Genomic DNA, 18,022 nt, shown 5'->3' on the forward strand with positions numbered 1-18,022 from the left:
AATCGCTGCCTTTGTTTACCGTTCTATCATTTAAATAGATTTCGAAAATCCCGGGTCGGCGTAGACCAGCATCTGGATTTAGTGAAAATAAGATGGAGCGGGAGGTACAGCCACCTCGCGTGCGTCGCTAAAACTCATCCCCCAAGAAGAGTAAACACGAGACGAAACGTCAGACCCAAGGAACATGTAAAATGTCTGTATTTGGTCAGAACAATGTAATATGTAACACAATGGCAACACAATCGAAATAAACTCATTAAAAGTGTCCTTATATCAAAATGGTTCCTCAATGTACACATATAATAATAACAATAAAAAAAAAAGAAAAGGATTGAGCCGGAGGCCCCGGTCACTAAAAACATTAAACACTTTCAATGTTGTACGCCTGGCGGATGTTCAGCGTGTCCCGCAGCATCAGGTCTCGGAGGCGCCACAAGGCGTTGGCCATCGTGGAGTGAGCGCCTTTGCTCTTCAACCAGTGCGACGGAAGACGACTTTCTTGGTCTTTGGACAAGTGAACGTCTCTTCTTCTGGCTGCAAAAGAAAGTTGAGCGCTCTGCGTAAAGCGGGATTCTTTGGCTGAACTTAGAGGATTTAACCAATATGCCCAAAACACAGTATGGAAAGGCCACATCCTAAACCATTCTAATAAAAAACGGCTGATGTCTGAACGTCAAGAGACTTCCTTTTCAAACCAGCCATTTTATTCTAAAAATGAAGCCTCAGCGGTCTCCCCCTGCTGGGGGTCTTTTTCTCACCTGCCAGCGTTTGGTCCCATTTACTAATGCAGTTCGATTCAGCCGTCAGCCCCTCAATGTATTTCAGATATGCCTCTGAATGAAGCAGCCTTTGGGTGCGCGGAGGAGGCGCGACAAACACCGGGGTCGTCGGCTGCTGGACGGAGGGCTGATTTCCCTGACCTTGACCTGGATATGGGGGCGGGGCCTGCTGACCTTGCGGAACCAGCATCCCGATCTGAAACCGCAAAACGAGACGCGGCGTCATTACTTCGCACCCCAAGAGCCGGGGAAATCGGCCAACGGAACCTCGATGATCTCCAAACGAAGCAACCATATTATCGGAAATCGATCACATTTATTACTCTGAGCAAAGTCTGCAGTAAAAAGAAAGATGGCGCCCGCCGACACACAGAACCCCAGGTACCTGCTGGTTGTAAGGATTGCTTCCGGATGCCGGGGACCCAACCATAGATGGTACTCCTTGAGCCATGACACCTGGACAACAAAACACGTTCTTACAGCAAAAGCTAAAATGAGCTTAACAGACAGAGAAGAGTGCGGAAAACACATAGAAACGTCACTGACGGTGGCTGAATCACCCTCCTAAAACACACACAAAAGCCACCGCCACGTGTACAGCAATCACACCCGAAGCCCACAAGTCATGCCCAGGACACGGCCACGTTATTTGCACAAACCTACGCTAGGAATGTGCCGACATCTCCAATAACCAAGGAGAAATGCCGCATGTACTGTGAGCTGAGAGCCACCATCAGTGCCAAGCAGTAAACAGAAGACATAATGACGGTGGAATGAGTGGATGGTTAGGACATTCTTACCCTGCAGCGCGACGCCCGGGATGCCAGGTAAACATGGTGGAAGGAGATGGGGTGGAGGAATCACCCCGTGGTGATGAGGCTGCATGCTGCCCATACTAATTATGCCATCAACTGGGCCCTGCATTGGGGGCAGGCCAGGAGAATACCCCCCAATCATGCCTTGAAGAACACAAATGGCAAACATGCGTCAGTAACATGCAACATGAATAATAAAGACATGCAACGCAGGCGAGTTACGTCATAGCCCATAAGAAATGACTTCACAATATGAATGGAAGTGTTAAGACACTGAATGGTGATAATGAATTAGTCGCAGATTCTTAAACACGGTACGTTAATAGATGCAGACTACGGACTGGTTGCCTGATCGCACCTAAAGCGAGTGCTGCAAGCGAACGCACCGTCACCGAGCGGTTCTGAGTGTCCATGTGTTGGCGTTAATACCGCAAACTCGGCCGGCTTCAGACGTTATTGTGGCGATAAAATGGTGGCAGGAATAAGATCAGCCACAAGGCCGAGAGATGAAGCCAAGCAGGACAGGCCGTGCTCACGAATGGCTGGAAACAACTATTCAGTCTCTACTGATCAGGAGTTCCCAGTCCGCGCCAGGTGCTCCCAGTAAGGGGAACGTTCCCTTTAACAGCCTGTGCATTGTCATTTAATAACATCAAGAATTCCGATGAATAATTCCAAACGATCCCAGAATCCAAGCCGGAAAGCATGTGGCGGTAAAACAGAGCGCTCGCTTACCTGAAACAGGAGTCATCTGCTGATTGAGTATTCCCATTGGTGTTGGAGGAGGGACCACCCCCATCAAGGCTCCCACGGGGGTCCCGGCTCGTGGAGATGAGTTTTGCTGCTGCGCGGCTCGCTCCCTCTCCTGTTGCTCTGCAACTTTGGCAGCACGTTCTGCAAAATGACGACATCATCATATAAAGTATTACAGAAACAAAAGTTTGTTCCATGTATGTAAAATCCAAGCCACGTGCCACTGGACAGACCCATGCGGCTGGTTGCCTTCTATGCAGCCTTTGTCAGGCGCTGAATGATACACGGAGCAGAAGTCAGAATGCTGGGATCTCCTCATCATCCCGATCGCTTTATCGATTGCTTTACCTTCATAATCCGCTTTCTTTGCTGCCTCCAGGTTCCTCCACTCCGTTCCCACCAGGCGACTAAGTTCTCCGAACGAGTAGTCGGGGTGCTGGGCTTTAATGACCGCTCTCATCTCGCTACTGAACAGAATGTAGCCGCTCATGTTAATCTTACGCCTCCCTCCTTCCTTTTTCGTGCTATTCTTAGCGGATTTAGGAGTCGACTGTAAGAAAACAAATCGGCAAGCGTTTCAAACTTAGTGAGTCTTAAGTTGCAGAGGTTTTACTGAAGCCCACGTTTTAGGATCAGGCGTGGATGGGTGAGTCGGTGAATCCAGGCAGGTCTACGCTGGAAAATGTTAGAAAGGTCACAGATGCGGCGAGACGCTATGTTAGGTGATTTCTACAAGATGCGAGACAGAGGAGGAAAATCTGTTTGTTCTAGAGGAACGTTCTGCTCTGATCCATGGCCCATACACATGGCAGAGCCACGTCAAAGCAGCAATACCACGGCTCCCCCCCACCCCCAAACCTCCAACTACTGAGACAGGTGGGCTGACCGCAGCTCTCCACATTTACCTTTCCGTTGTCTAAATAGTGTTTTGGTAATTTGCTGTCCGCTGTCTCCCCTGGGCCATCATCTTTCGTGTGTCTGTCAGTGGGTGTTTGCTCTGCCTCGGCTAGGGGTCCCCTTTGCGTCAGTGAGGAAGGGGAAGGCAGCCTGACCTCGGGCGTCAGGTCGTCGGAGCATCGGGGGGAGCTTGGAAGCGCGGCAGCCTGATTTAGTGTTTTAAAACACCAATTGCAAATGATTAACAAAAAAAGAAAGCTTTTTTTTTTGGTTTTGCATTTAGACAGGGAACGTCAGCAGGTGATGAATCGCAAACGTGGTATTGCTGCTTTTCCTTTACTAACAGGTGCAAGCGGCCACAACAAGCTTCCGTAATGCCACGACACGAGCAAGAAATACACCACGCAACAAAAGGGTAGGGCGCCGGCAGTCTGAGTCCTTAAAGCCTCAAGTTATCGTTATCCGGCACGGCAGTGCCACGACCACGTGAATTTCCAGTACGGTGTCTCTGGAAGCGAGACCCTGCGGGCCCCTGGATCCTGGCACCTAATCTTTCCAATGTTAGAAATGTGAGCATATACAATTATATTTGTGTGTCAACATTTCCCAAGTGGAGGTCAACGGCAAGAGACTCGTACACGTAAAGAAATCAGGAGACCCCGCTTGCTGCACACGCTATTCAGACCCCGGTGAAAAGCACGCGTCTCCGGACAAAAATGGGCAACGTGGCCTCCTCTTCCCCCAGGTGCCTGAATCAGGTAGCTTTTTCCTTGTGACCCCGTGGCAGTGCCATCGAGGTCTGCAGCAAATCACATATACGCTAGCAAAACCGTGTTCATACAGCACACCTGCGATGGCTGCTGCGACTCCCGTGGATTTCAATGAGCGCTCGCTGGGAGAGCGGGAAGAAAGCATACGGAGATATTCGGGAGGCAAGCAATTTCCTAACACTGATAGAGAGTCTATTGCATGCAGTAAAATGTACCACAGTCCAAACAATATGTATTTAGCAAGACAGCGTGGCTGAAGTACTCCCTTAAAACGTGGAATCGAGGTGCAGGGTGGTGCGCACCGTATTTACGAATGAGATGCGGCGCCGTGAGGACTTACCTGCGGAGGGGTGTACGGCATCATGTCTAACTCTCCAGAGAGGGGAGTTGGAATCTGAGGGAGAGATGGAGCTTCCAGGATCTCACCGTCCTCCTCGCCCAAGTCTTCAATCTCCTCTTCGCCTCCATCCAGATCCGCAAACTTTGCCTCCAGCTCCTGGATCTTTTTCTCCAGTAAGGGAGACGGCTCCTTCTGAGGAACGATGGGTTTCCTGCAAGCAGCAAGACATTCACACAAACCGTTCAGAGATCTATTCGATAAAAGTGGAGAAAACGACATATTTGAAGCATACGAATGTACACAAGGCCAGGGCTCCATCTCAGGCTAAAGGCTCCTTTTCCTGGTCCCCACAAAGCCACGTAAAATCACCAAATGCTGCGTTAATCGCACGTGGCTCCGGACATTTGCCCCACATACAACCCGCGGACATGTACCCCCCACCTCTTTACACAACATTTCTTTCACTGACCCTTCCAGAACATAACGTGCTTTATCCTGCAACACATGAAGACATTTCCCTTTTTACCTGAAATAATATATTTCATCGTCCACTACTTTTGCCGAGAGTGAAAATCTCTTGAGTCCTTTAAACCTCTTCATTTGTTTGTCGCTCTCGTTGTAGCGACTTTCACAAAGGAGTATATCATTTTCAGTGATTTCCGTGGGTCGGCAAGACAGAAAGTCCTTGAACGATAAGACGGCACACTTCCCTAGGAGAGAAACGAGTCCCGTTTACTTGGTACTTTTAGATTAATGTGACCTATAAAGCCACATCAGGCCCCATGATATACACGGCTCAGGTAAATGCACCGCATTACCCGTCACCCAGACCTCTCTGACATTTCGTAAAGATGATACCTTCAAAGGTTAACTGAATTGCATTAGATTGCAAGCTTTTCAGCCTACCTAGGATACAAGCCATGGGGCAGGTCTCCTCTAGGTTGCTCAGAAACACTTCCTTCTTGTAAAACATTTTTGTTGGCTCGTGAATCGTTTCTTCAGGATGTATAAAAATCGGGCCAAAGAAGTACGCCGCTCCGTCACGGACCCACATCTTCTCTATCCTGCAAAAGAACGACACAAGGCGCTGAGACCATCCCAACACAAAAAAACTGAGGAACTCTTGTGACGGTTGTGAGCTAAACTGAAGTTTTCTGAATTGAATGTCTTTAAACTACCAAATCTAGAGAAATTACTATTATTGGAGGAAGAAGCCTGGAAGGTCTCCAGTCACGGTGGTACGTTACCTTCCCACTCTTGGTCGCACCAGCCCGTGTGACTTGATAAACACACAATCACCAACTTTCAACCACATGTCATTGTATCGAAGCTGCTCAAAGTAATAGCAGCCGGGGTCTCCATTAGGCATGTCAACAGGAACATCCTCCTTCTCCTTCAGGACAAAAGCAAAAGGATTATGAAGACACGGGGCGTGGAGGGCATTAGCTACAAGAGCCACGCAAAGAACTAAGAGTTCACTAAAACACAAACGCGGGTGCCTTCAGCTATGGAGAATATTATTGTGCTAAAGTCACTTGTTTCTCACAAACCTTCTCCAAGACTTGCGTGACGTCCTCCTCTTTACTCTCCTCCGAGGCGTCGTTGGATAGATCCTCTTCAGCCTTGTTCTTGGTGGCAAACACAGAGGCCACTCGTACCACGGGCAGAGGGACGTCCCTTGCCTTAAAACGGACCGAGCTAATTGGCATGGTCCACAGCTTGATCTTTTTGAAAGATTTCGTTTTAGCCGAGTATCTGGATTCACAGACATAGACATCCTCGTCTCGAAAGTTTTCAGGGCAAATTTTAAAATATTCCTGTAAAACGAGAAAGGCCGGATTATTAAGGGATTTCATATTGTTTCTGCGCCACTAAGCATGCCTTCCATCCCATCGCAGTCAGCAAGGGATCCAGAACCTTATTAACACAATAGGACGCCGACCCAGGATGACACTAAATGTCACAGATTACGAGAGATTAAACCCTAAAATCCTGTCCTTAGTCAGTAGAGGGCGCGGAGCGGGAGTCCGGCACGAACATCTCACCTTCACAAACATCACCACACATTTGCCGAGGATCTTATTCACGGGAACCTTGTTGTAATAATCACTCTTAAAGACTTCCTTTTCCAAAAATTTCCGCGTGGCGAGATGAAACGTCTCTTTGGGCCGATAGAACCAGCAGCCATACAGCCATTTCTCTCCTGCACAAAGAACGACGGGTTACAGGTATTACCCGGGCGCTAAACCGGCTCCATGAACCATTTTCTAATCACGTAACCGGTAAAGCCGGCTTTATAGAAAACACTCACCGGCAGAATCTTCCCAGAGTCTCTCGATGCAGACGATATGCGGCTGGAGATTGGGTTCTGCGGGCTCTACGTAAACGTAATCGCCCACGTGGTACCTGCTGTTCTTAAAGCTGCAGTCCTGACTGTACGTGCGATCCAACCCCGGCAGCCCCGCAACTCCTCCGGGATCTTCACTTTTTTCAGCTTCTGAAAAAACACATCACTGAAATGTCCAAAGGATATCATGCTGCAGAGTATCGCTGCTCTGAGTACGGACAGTCAGGATACCATGCTGCAGAGTATCGCTGCTCTGAGTACGGACAGTCAGGATATCATGCTGCAGAGTATCGCTGCTCTGAGTACGGACAGTCAGGATACCATGCTGCAGAGTATCGCTGCTCTGAGTACGGACAGTCAGGATATCATGCTGCAGAGTATCGCTGCTCTGAGTACGGACGGGATATCATGCTGCAGAGTATCGCTGCTCTGAGTACGGACAGTCAGGATACCATGCTGCAGAGTATCGCTGCTCTGAGTACGGACAGTCAGGATATCATGCTGCAGAGTATCGCTGCTCTGAGTACGGACGGGATATCATGCTGCAGAGTATCGCTGCTCTGAGTACGGACGGGATATCATGCTGCAGAGTATCGCTGCTCTGAGTACGGACAGTCAGGATATCATGCTGCAGAGTATCGCTGCTCTGAGTACGGACAGTCAGGATATCATGCTGCAGAGTATCGCTGCTCTGAGTACGGACGGGATATCATGCTGCAGAGTATCGCTGCTCTGAGTACGGACAGTCAGGATATCATGCTGCAGAGTATCGCTGCTCTGAGTACGGACGGGATATCATGCTGCAGAGTATCGCTGCTCTGAGTACGGACGGTCGGGACATCATGCCGCAGAGTATCGCTGCTCTGAGTACGGACGGGATATCATGCTGCAGAGTATCGCTGCTCTGAGTACGGACGGTCGGGACATCATGCCGCAGAGTATAGCTGCTCTGAGTACGGACGGCCAGGATACCATGCTGCAGAGTATCGCTGCTCTGAGTACGGACAGTCAGGATACCATGCTGCAGAGTATCGCTGCTCTGAGTACGGACGGGATATCATGCTGCAGAGCATCGTTGCTCTGAGTACGGACGGCCAGGATACCATGCTGCAGAGTATCGCTGCTCTGAGTACAGACGGCCAGGATACCATGCTGCAGAGTATCGCTGCTCTGAGTACGGACGGGATATCATGCTGCAGAGTATCGCTGCTCTGAGTACGGACGGGATATCATGCTGCAGAGTATCGCTGCTCTGAGTACGGACAGTCAGGATACCACGCTCCAGAGCATCGTTGCTCTGAGTACGGACGGCCAGGATACCACGCTGCAGAGCATCGTTGCTCTGAGTACGGACGGCCAGTATACCACGCTGCAGAGCATCGCTGCTCTGAGTACGGACGGCCAGGAGTAAGGACAGTCAGGATACCATACTGCAGAGTACAGAAGTCTTGTAATAATACACCACGGACTGCCAGTGACGAACAGCATTCTTTCCCGTAACATACCTTTCTTTTCTTCTTCCCGTTTGGCTTTATCTTCTTCAAACTCCTTGGGCAGCTTTTCTTTTTTCTCTTTCTCTACGTCGTTGTGCAGATGTTTGGTGGTGTAGCTGAGGGCAGGTGAGAGAAGGATCTCGCCATTCTTACAAAGTTCATCCCGGATCTTAATGAAGAATTGCTGGAGCTCCACAGCATCTTCATAAATCTCAGAGTCCGTTCTAGCGGTGCAAAGAAAGAGTTAACAGAGACCATGTCCGAACAGAGAAAAGGAGGATGGCTGTGACACTGGCCTGACCACAGACTCCAATAGCCATACAAAGTAACTGGTTCTCAAGATAAAACACAAAAGCATCCCAGTAATAACTGGTTTATAACATAATCAGCCAAACTCACCGGTTCATCCTCCGCGCTCTCTCCAAAACCTCAAACATGTGCTCCTGGAACAGATCCAGCCGCCGGTAGCGGTTATTCTCAACATTTTTCCTGATAACGTCAAAAGTTAAAGGAGGCCTCTTAGGAAATTTGGGGTCAACGGCGGGTATTTCAGCCAGAGAATCGCTGAAACATCTCCCTTCATCATCCTGGTGGCTCATCATGGACACAAAAAGGTTATGGATGAGCTCCTGGATGAGCAGGACGACGTTGGGCACGTGGGAGTCCTCGTCCCCTTCAATGTCTCTCTTTGTTTCCAGTAAGACCTTGTGCAGAACCAACGCGTCTTTATATATTAAGGACTCGGGCTCGTTATAGGTGCACGCGTTATTAAACATGATGACAAAGTCTTCGCACATGCCATCGATGTCCTGGTATTTGTTGGCCATTATATGACTCCTAATTTTTTCCATATCGACTGGCTTTTTTATGGTCAGGTAGTAGTCGGGGAGCTCGGAGCGGGAAGGAAGACGTAAGAAGATGGCACTGAGACGCCTGCCACGTTTATCGGTGAAATTCTTTACGGCTTCATAAACCTCGTTCAATTTCTGTTGCATTGGACTGAGGTATTTGGTTTTCTTGGGTGATATTCCGCTTTTCCTACCTAAATGGGACACAAAAAGCAATTAACAGCAATAACTAAAAAATAATAAGTTAACCGCTAAAAGAAGCTGACGGCCGAACAACAAGGAAATTCCACGTTTGCAGAACTTCCTTGAGGCAAAATGGCACAAAAGCACAATGGAGATGCTGTACGCCCGCCGGGCACCAGACACACACACACACACACACACCCCCCGCCGGGCGCCGGACACACACACACACCCCGCCAGGCGCAGGACACACACATGAATATAACGGAAAAGCACGCACTTAGCTTTAGTTTGGGAGACGCCACGTCATCATCATCAGGAACAGGTCCGAGCTCCTTTCTTTTTTCTTTAAGGACTTTCTCCAGGACGTGGGCATCATTATAAACCTAATTTAGCGGAATAGAAAGATCTAGTGCGTTAAATGGGAAATGTCTCACCGGTCGCTCTGCACCTGTCTGCTGGGAGTTTCAGTGCAAAGAATTATCTTCCTTCGCTGCCTGAACCAATCAACAATTAGCAACTTAACAGGAGAGAGAGAACTTATTGGGGAGGAATAATCCTGCAGATTTTAAGAACACAAAGTGTTTATTTCATCTACAGAGAGCCTGTGCAGAAGCACCTTGCACGGGGGGGAACGTTAGATCTCTGGCCAGCCCTGAACCTCGCTGATGTTAAAGCTCCTTCAGATGTACAACTCGGGGTAAGTGGCAACCTGGACGGGTACCTGCGAGCCTTCTTCATTGTAATGCCAGGCATTTCGAAACATCAGCTTCATATCATCCATCATGGCCTCCTCCCCGGAATACTTATCCGTGCGAATGTTGTGTTCAATCGTTTTTAAATCCATCGGCTCCAGTATGATTTTATAGTAATCAGGGTAGTCCTTTTTCGATGGTTTAAACATGAAGAGTTCGCAGAGTCTCCTGCCTGTCCCCGGCTCACGCGATTCAAGGACTGCATTAAATAAAATTTTCATCCGTTGTCTCCTTATATTTTTCTTACTGTTGGCAAAAATCAGATGGTTAATTTACATTCCTTTAAACGGACAGTAAAACCCCTTAAACAAACGGATTGTATGTCCAAGAGGAGCGTTTATACGTGCATGTGCTGCAACACATACCCCGAAAAGTGTGATATGCGTCAACCGCTTCCTTGGAGAGGGTTATGCACTAAAGTGGGAGGTTATGGGTGAGCTCCGCATCTCCTCTCCCAGCCGTGCATTAAGATGGGCCAGTGACACCCTCTCATCTACTTATCTACACATTATCTACACATTAAGTGGGACTGGTCGCTGGCGAGTCTGACAGGGCCACAGGGAAATGCCGATTCATCGCTGGGCGCTGCCTCCATTCAGAGATAAATCAATGAGAAAAAATCTGGATCCCCGACAACCTCGTGAATATTTATCAGTGCACCCAGTTGGGCCGCAGGGCAGGGAACTCGCCCGTACCTTTTCCGTTTGGAGCTCCCAGCGTCAGACGTGGCAGATGAGATCATACTGTCTCCATCTTCAATATCCAGGTCTCTCCTCGCAAGCTCCTTCTTCTTAGCCTGAAATAGAGAGCAAACCCCCACTTTGCCAGAACGCATGAATAATAAGCAGCTCCGTACAGCTGGCACTAGAGCGTGTGTGCGTGTGTATATGTATGTATATATGTATGTATGTATGTATGTATGTATGTATGTATGTATGTATGTATGTATGTATGTATGTATATATATATATATATATATATAAAAAACCTGAGAAGCCTTTGTTTGGATCAGAAACAATGGCTGGCTCACATCCACTCCATAGAGCATACCTATGTAAGTGAATAAAAAGACACAAGAACTCCCCCAGGTCCGGGGGGTGTGTGGGTGTGGGTGTGGTGACAATGGCGACACGTGTTAAAAGACCACCAGCTCTGCATCCAGCGAGAGGCCCTGGCCTTATAGCGCACATCGTGTGCATAACGTAAAAACGGCGTACCTGCATGAGCTGCTGCAGCTTAAAGACTCTTTTGTAGATGGCCGAGTTGGGGACGTTGTAACGCTTGGCATTTTCAAACATCAGGTTTAAGTCAGACTCCAGGTGATCCAGACTCTCATATTCTTGGTTCTTCAGCTTCGTTCTGAACAGAATGACATCTCTGATTATAATGCCTAACATGGCATTTGATTACATAAAACCAATGTATACTTCTACAGGTGAGATAAGACAATAAGTGACCCCTTTACAAGACTGATCTCTAACTTACAAAACCGTATGGATACTTTTTGTCTTAAATAAAACGCAAGATTATTATTGGTTTTTTTTGGGGTCGTGATGCTAATTGGGGGATCACGAGCTGCATAAAACTGAATCTATTAGCACTTTCTGCAGCGGAAGCTTTTCACTTTGCAATCGATGTAATCGTTTAGGCGATATTTGGTTTAAGATCCGGCCTGCAGCAGAAGGAGGCTAGTAAATATTATTTAATCAATAATCAATATGCTGTCCCGCAGTCGTCTCTACCCGATTGAACCGATAGCACTTTACCAATACTGGGGGATAGCCCTGCGGATCCCGACAACTGCTCCCCTGGTATAACACATACGTGATGGTTTGTACACACGCTGATTTTTGGATGCGCATGGCACAGGATTATTCAACGTAATGTAATCCAATATGGAAAACTTTTGGAAAGGTGAGAGATTAGCTATGATGTTGGTTTGGAAGGGGCACAGTCTAAATGTACAGACACTTGGGATCTGTCCACACACTCCATGTTCTCCCCACAACAGTTGGCGGAAAAGGCTTTAAATGCAGCTGACCGCCGGAATAAAACAGCTCACCTGATCTGCTGCAGTGAAATTGGATTTTTGATTTGCTGGTAATAATCCGGATACTTCTTCTTAGATGGCAGATGGAAGAAAGGCTCTGCGATGAGCTGGCCCTGGTTATTTCGGCAAGATCGGACAGTTTCATAAAGCTGATATAAGGGGCTAGAGATGTCCATGAACGACGTGATGCTTTCTCCTTCTGACTCGCCCTCTTCATAACGAATTGAGGAAGCTGAAATGATACGTTCAGACTCGCAAATGGAGATCACACTAAGAAAACACGTAACACAAGTCTAGAGACACGCATGATGGTTACAGCGACACATGTATGGCCCCCCCCACTGGGACCAGTTCTACAATAAGCATAACTGTGTGTTATATGTGGTCCCTGTGCGACCCGGGAGAGCACCCAAACCGCACGGTACAACAAGAGCCACGTCATTAGGATGAAACAATGTGCTGCTCCATGCAGCCAACACAATCCTAAGCCTGAAGCAGAAAACCACAATGTTATTTACAGAGAAACCTGAATGTAAACTACCATTTAAAGAGGCGTCCTCCTCACTCTCGGATCCATACTGCAATGCCATAGTGATGGCCGACAGCCGGTCCCCCTGAGCCAGACGCTTGTTTCTGAAAACAGAGAAGAGATTGCATCTCAGACAGAGACTCTATCCAGACTCTACACCCCCCGCACCCCTCATCACCCAGACAAGACTCTATACCCCCCGTACCCCTCACCATCCAGACAAGACTCTATACCCCCCGTACCCCTCACCATCCAGACAAGACTCTATACCCCCCCGCACCATCCAGACAAGACTCTATACCCCCCGCACCCCTCATCATCCAGACAAGACTCTATACCCCCCGCACCCCTCATCATCCAGACAAGACTCTATACCCCCCGCACCCCTCATCATCCAGACAAGACTCTATATCCCCCCTCACCATCCAGACAAGACTCTATACCCCCCCGCACCCCTCATCATCCAGATAAGACTCTATACCCCCCGCACCCCTCATCATCCAGACAAGACTCTATACCCCCCGCACCCCTCATCATCCAGACAAGACTCTACACCCCCCGCACCCCTCATCATCCAGACAAGACTCTACACCCCCCGCACCCCTCATCACCCAGACAAGACTCTATACCCCCCCGCACCACTCACCATCCAGACAAGACTCTATACCCCCCCTCACCATCCAGACAAGACTCTATACCCCCCGCACCCCTCATCATCCAGACAAGACTCTACCCCCCGCACCCCTCATCATCCAGACAAGACTCTATACCCCCCCGCACCCCTCATCATCCAGACAAGACTCTACACTCCCCGCACCCCTCACCATCCAGACAAGACTCTATACCCCCCGCACCATCCAGACAAGACTCTATACCCCCCCGTACCCCTCATCATCCAGACAAGACTCTACACCCACCGCACCCCTCATCATCCAGACAAGACCCCCGCACCCCTCACCATCCAGACAAGACTCTACACCCCCCGCACCCCTCATCATCCAGACAAGACTCTATACCCCCCCGCACCCCTCACCATCCAGACAAGACTCTATACCCCCCCTCACCATCCAGACAAGACTCTATACCCCCCGCACCCCTCATCATCCAGACAAGACTCTATACCCCCCCGCACCCCTCATCATCCAGACAAGACTCTATACCCCCCCCGCACCCCTCACCATCCAGACAAGACTCTATACCCCCCCGCACCCCTCATCATCCAGACAAGACTCTACACTCCCCGCACCCCTCACCATCCAGACAAGACTCTATACCCCCCGCACCATCCAGACAAGACTCTATACCCCCCCGTGCCCCTCATCATCCAGACAAGACTCTACACCCACCGCACCCCTCATCATCCAGACAAGACTCTATATACCCCCCGCACCCCTCACCATCCAGACAAGACTCTACACCCCCCGCACCCCTCATCATCCAGACAAGACTCTATACCCCCCCGCACCCCTCACCATCCAGACAAGACTCTATACCCCCCCGCACCCCTCATCATCCAGACAAGACTCTATATCCCCCGTACCCCTCACCATCCAGACAAGACTCTATACCCCCCCGTACCCCTCATCATCCAGACAAGACTCTATACCCCCCCGTACCCCTCATCATCCAGACAAGACTCTATACCCCCCGCACCCCTCATCATCCAGACAAGACTCTATACCCCCCCGTACCCCTCATCATCCAGACAAGACTCTATACCCCCCCGCACCCCTCATCATCCAGACAAGACTCTATACCCCCCGCACCCCTCATCATCCAGACAAGACTCTATACCCCCCCGCACCCCTCATCATCCAGACAAGACTCTATACCCCCCGCACCCCTTATGAGCCAGAGAAGACTCTATACCCCCGCACCCCTTATGAGCCAGAGAAGACTCTATACCCCCGCACCCCTTATCATCCAGACAAGACTCTATACCCCCCGCACCCCTTATCATCCAGACAAGACTCTATACCCCCCCGCACCCCTCACATCCAGACAAGACTCTATACCCCCCGCACCCCTCATCATCCAGACAAGACTCTATCCCCCCCGCACCCCTCATCATCCAGACAAGACTCTATACCCCCGCACCCCTTATCATCCAGACAAGACTCTATACCCCCACACCCCTCATCATCCAGACAAGACTCTATACCCCCCCGCACCCCTCATCATCCAGACAAGACTCTATATACCCCCCCGCACCCCTCATCATCCAGACAAGACTCTATATACCCCCGCACCCCTCATCATCCAGACAAGACTCTCTACCCCCCGCACCCCTCATCATACTATTTACCGGTTACGTAAACTTGTCTTGGAGAATTCTGTAAAGTCGATTTCAGACTTTTTTAACGCAAATAGTTTTTTAATTGTATTTGCATCCTGTTTAGAGACAAAAAAAAATGTTACAAAATAATGACATTTCATGAGTTTCGTGTCCCTGTAAATCTGTATCAGTGTATCTGAAGTGGCGCGTGGAATTACTGTCCTCCACGCACACACAATGCCACTTTCCCATGAAATCGGTCAGATCTCGGTGAACGAGGGGTCGGTGGCAGGAAAGTAACTTCTCACCTTAAACACTTGGGACCCCGGCTCATTGTACGTTTTGGCATTTTTTGCCAACAGGTCCACGTCCTTGGCCATCGCGTTGATACTTTTATAATATCCCGTCTGGCAACAAGAAAGATCAGACATCGCTTAACCAAGAATACAATGGCAAATAAGAACGGCCACGGCCAACATACAACCTGATCCATGATACAGAACATACGACCCGTTACACACCTGAATCCTGTGAGAAATCGTCTTCAGATCGATCGGATCTTTTATTATAGCGTAATAATCGGGATATTGCTGCAAAACGAGGAGAGAACATATCACAAGACAGACTGCCACGTGACTGCCAAAACGACAGCGGCCGTGGTCTTCCACAGACGACCACAAAGGTTTGGTACTCACCACCTTGGAAGGCAACTTCTGGAAAAGCTCACTGATGAGTCGGCCCGTGGGGTGCGTGGCACTGCTGACGGATTCCAGCAGCTGTTCAAGGATTGGCTTCAAGTAATTGGCATTAGACTGAAAACAAAGGATAATATTTACAACCAACACAACGACAACAGAGCCGGACCACGTGCCACGCGGGTCTGACAGCCAGGAACGCTAACAAAATGGTATCCTGTCAGGGAATTGAAGTCACGGCTTCCAGTGTCCAGGACTCCAAGACAGCTAAGCTTGCATGCCACGTGAGGCACGTAACTAGAAAAAAAAACCTCTGAGGTGTTTTATTGCCTCTCCCATCCATCACACGCGCTTTAATGCATATAACAGCCCCGCGATACCTTTACCCCCGGGCGTCCCAATCGCAGCCCCCACGTTTTTGTCGTGCAAGAGATGTGTTCAGCTGATTCTAACGAGACCCCTCATGCCGATGTGCGGGTTCAATAAGGGTGCTTTCCTAAAAAAAGGTGGGGTGCTAGAGCTCTGGAGCTGCAGCTTCAAAACGCGTTGGTATACATTCTCTGTTTAGGGGGCTGCCTGGGACATCAGGGTCTCTTTAATCCAGAAGCTGCAGACTCACCTCTTCTGGCGTGGCAGTGCTGCTGTCTTGTGTCTCATCCTCTTCCTCATCATCCTCGCAGTCACCTTTCTGAATAAACTCGTTCTTTGTGCGCAGATACAAATCCCAAAGTTTACACGCCGCTTTGTACTCCGGGGTATCAGACTGTGGGGTAAAAGTGTAGGCGCGGGAATTAGGATCTTTTATTCCTTGTACAAATAATAAACCGAGCAGAAAACAGCGCTGGACGCCACGTTCGCAATCACAGCTCATTCCCGCAAATGCATGAATGAAAAAGCACTCATCTACTAAACGGGCACATTTTGCAAACAACGTATCTAAAGGAACCGGAGGATTCCGGTAACGTGGTTTATAACACAATTTATTACTCTTTCTGTAATAACCGGGCAGCGTATGGAGAGTAAATCGAACCGAGGCAAAGGAAGTTTATGGGGCATCTTTCTGCCGTGATGCCCCACATTTAAAGAAGCACATAATGAACCATGCGGCACCGTGCAAGGAGCGCGGCTGGAAAGTGGAAACTGCTGGTTCACGCTCCCGCTGCAATATGTAAAATGCCCCCCAGCACCACAAGCTGCCGTTACCCCCGCCCCACCCCACCATATAATATGTCCCCCCACCCCACCTTATAATATGTCTTTGCATTCTGAAATAACAGCTGAAAGTCCTTGGTCAGCAGCTGCACGTCTTCGTACTCCTCCATCTTTAACTTCTGCTGGATCTTCATTAAATCGATGGGCTGAGAGATAACCTCGTAATAATCCGGCTGGTTTCTGCATACGGGGAGAAGCGCAAATAAGGAACACAAAACACACCAAGCGCATAACATGCTGCCCACATGCTAAAGACACGCAATACCCCTGTGGGTTTGTCTCTAACGGTGCGAATGAATGAAAGGTTTTACCTGCGCTTAGGAGCCCTGATAAAGAGCTCACACAGAAGCCGGCCCTGCTCGTCCTTATAATCTCGGATGGTGTTATACAGCTCATGGCAAACGGCAATCTACAAGAAAAGTATCCAAAATGACACACGTGGCCCCCAGAACACAGCGCAGGCCTACGCTCATTCTCTGAGAGGATTACTCTCATCACCAACATCTGAGGGATTACGGTTAGTAAGGAGTCTTAAATCCACGTAGGGTTAGGGTTACAGGCGCAAGCGAGCACTCACTGGGTCCACGGCGGAAGAATTAGCAAGCCTCCTCCTCTTGCGGCCAGAGTATGGCGTGCTCGTATGGGGGGCGTCTTCGAAATCCCCACCGCTAACGCTGCTGGAGGGCGACGTGGCGCGGCGCCGCTTAGAGATCACCGGGTCCACAGTTTCCTAGGAAAGAAAATTATACAGTCAGATTCGCCTTTCAACAACTTTATACCAAGCGGCAGAAAAGCACAGAGCAGTAAGGAGCAGCTGCTTCCTGGTAAGGGCCACTTCCGTTAGGTGCCACGAGAAAAAGAAAATCTGCAGCTGCCATAAAACCAATGGCACCCCAGGAGCAAAAACCATCGGTGCCCGGGGGGCAAAAACCACCGATGAACCCCACGTTCTGTGATCAGCCTGACAGGCGGGGCAGAGCGCAAACACCCCTGAGCAGCGGTGACAGCAGTTCTGGTGCAAAACGAGTTGGGAGGATCGGCTCGCCTCCATGGTAACGGATTTGGAAATAGGGGGCTCACCTATCATTACTACCCCCCTCAGCTTCCGGCAAAGAGGAGGAGGAGCAATTTAACGCGCAAACCCCGACAGCAGGAAGTCATCCCTCAAAAAGAGATTATTTCACCCCAGGGCCTTTCCCTGCTTTCGGGTTATTTTACCTCGTGCCGGGGTACCTCCCCTGCAGTACCGGCGGCTCTTGAACCTCCCCTGCCGTAGTGGGC

General features: G+C 49.5%; 1 protein-coding gene across 1 annotated transcript; it reads right to left on the reverse strand.

Annotated features, from left to right (window-relative positions):
• Nucleotides 1-180: 180 nt before the first annotated feature.
• PBRM1 (polybromo 1) lies at nucleotides 181-17,143 on the reverse strand. The gene is made up of 28 exons (XM_053470198.1): nucleotides 17,053-17,143; nucleotides 16,774-16,921; nucleotides 16,149-16,292; nucleotides 15,530-15,646; nucleotides 15,356-15,424; nucleotides 15,143-15,241; nucleotides 14,865-14,950; nucleotides 12,572-12,663; nucleotides 12,043-12,262; nucleotides 11,198-11,339; nucleotides 10,676-10,776; nucleotides 9,950-10,226; nucleotides 9,506-9,611; nucleotides 8,594-9,236; nucleotides 8,207-8,418; nucleotides 6,666-6,851; nucleotides 6,400-6,557; nucleotides 5,905-6,171; nucleotides 5,602-5,747; nucleotides 5,261-5,418; nucleotides 4,881-5,064; nucleotides 4,355-4,565; nucleotides 3,253-3,450; nucleotides 2,696-2,897; nucleotides 2,330-2,488; nucleotides 1,165-1,235; nucleotides 759-975; nucleotides 181-534 (listed from the first exon to the last, which is right to left on the reverse strand). The coding sequence occupies exons 2-28, from the start codon at nucleotides 16,873-16,875 to the stop codon at nucleotides 362-364; spliced, it is 4,740 nt and encodes a 1,579-aa protein (XP_053326173.1). The 5' UTR covers nucleotides 16,876-16,921; nucleotides 17,053-17,143; the 3' UTR covers nucleotides 181-361.
• Between the last annotated feature and the right edge of the window lie 879 nt (nucleotides 17,144-18,022).

The sequence above is a fragment of the Spea bombifrons genome, chromosome 6 (genome assembly GCF_027358695.1).
Source record: "Spea bombifrons isolate aSpeBom1 chromosome 6, aSpeBom1.2.pri, whole genome shotgun sequence".
Taxonomy (NCBI): Eukaryota; Metazoa; Chordata; class Amphibia; order Anura; family Pelobatidae; genus Spea; species Spea bombifrons.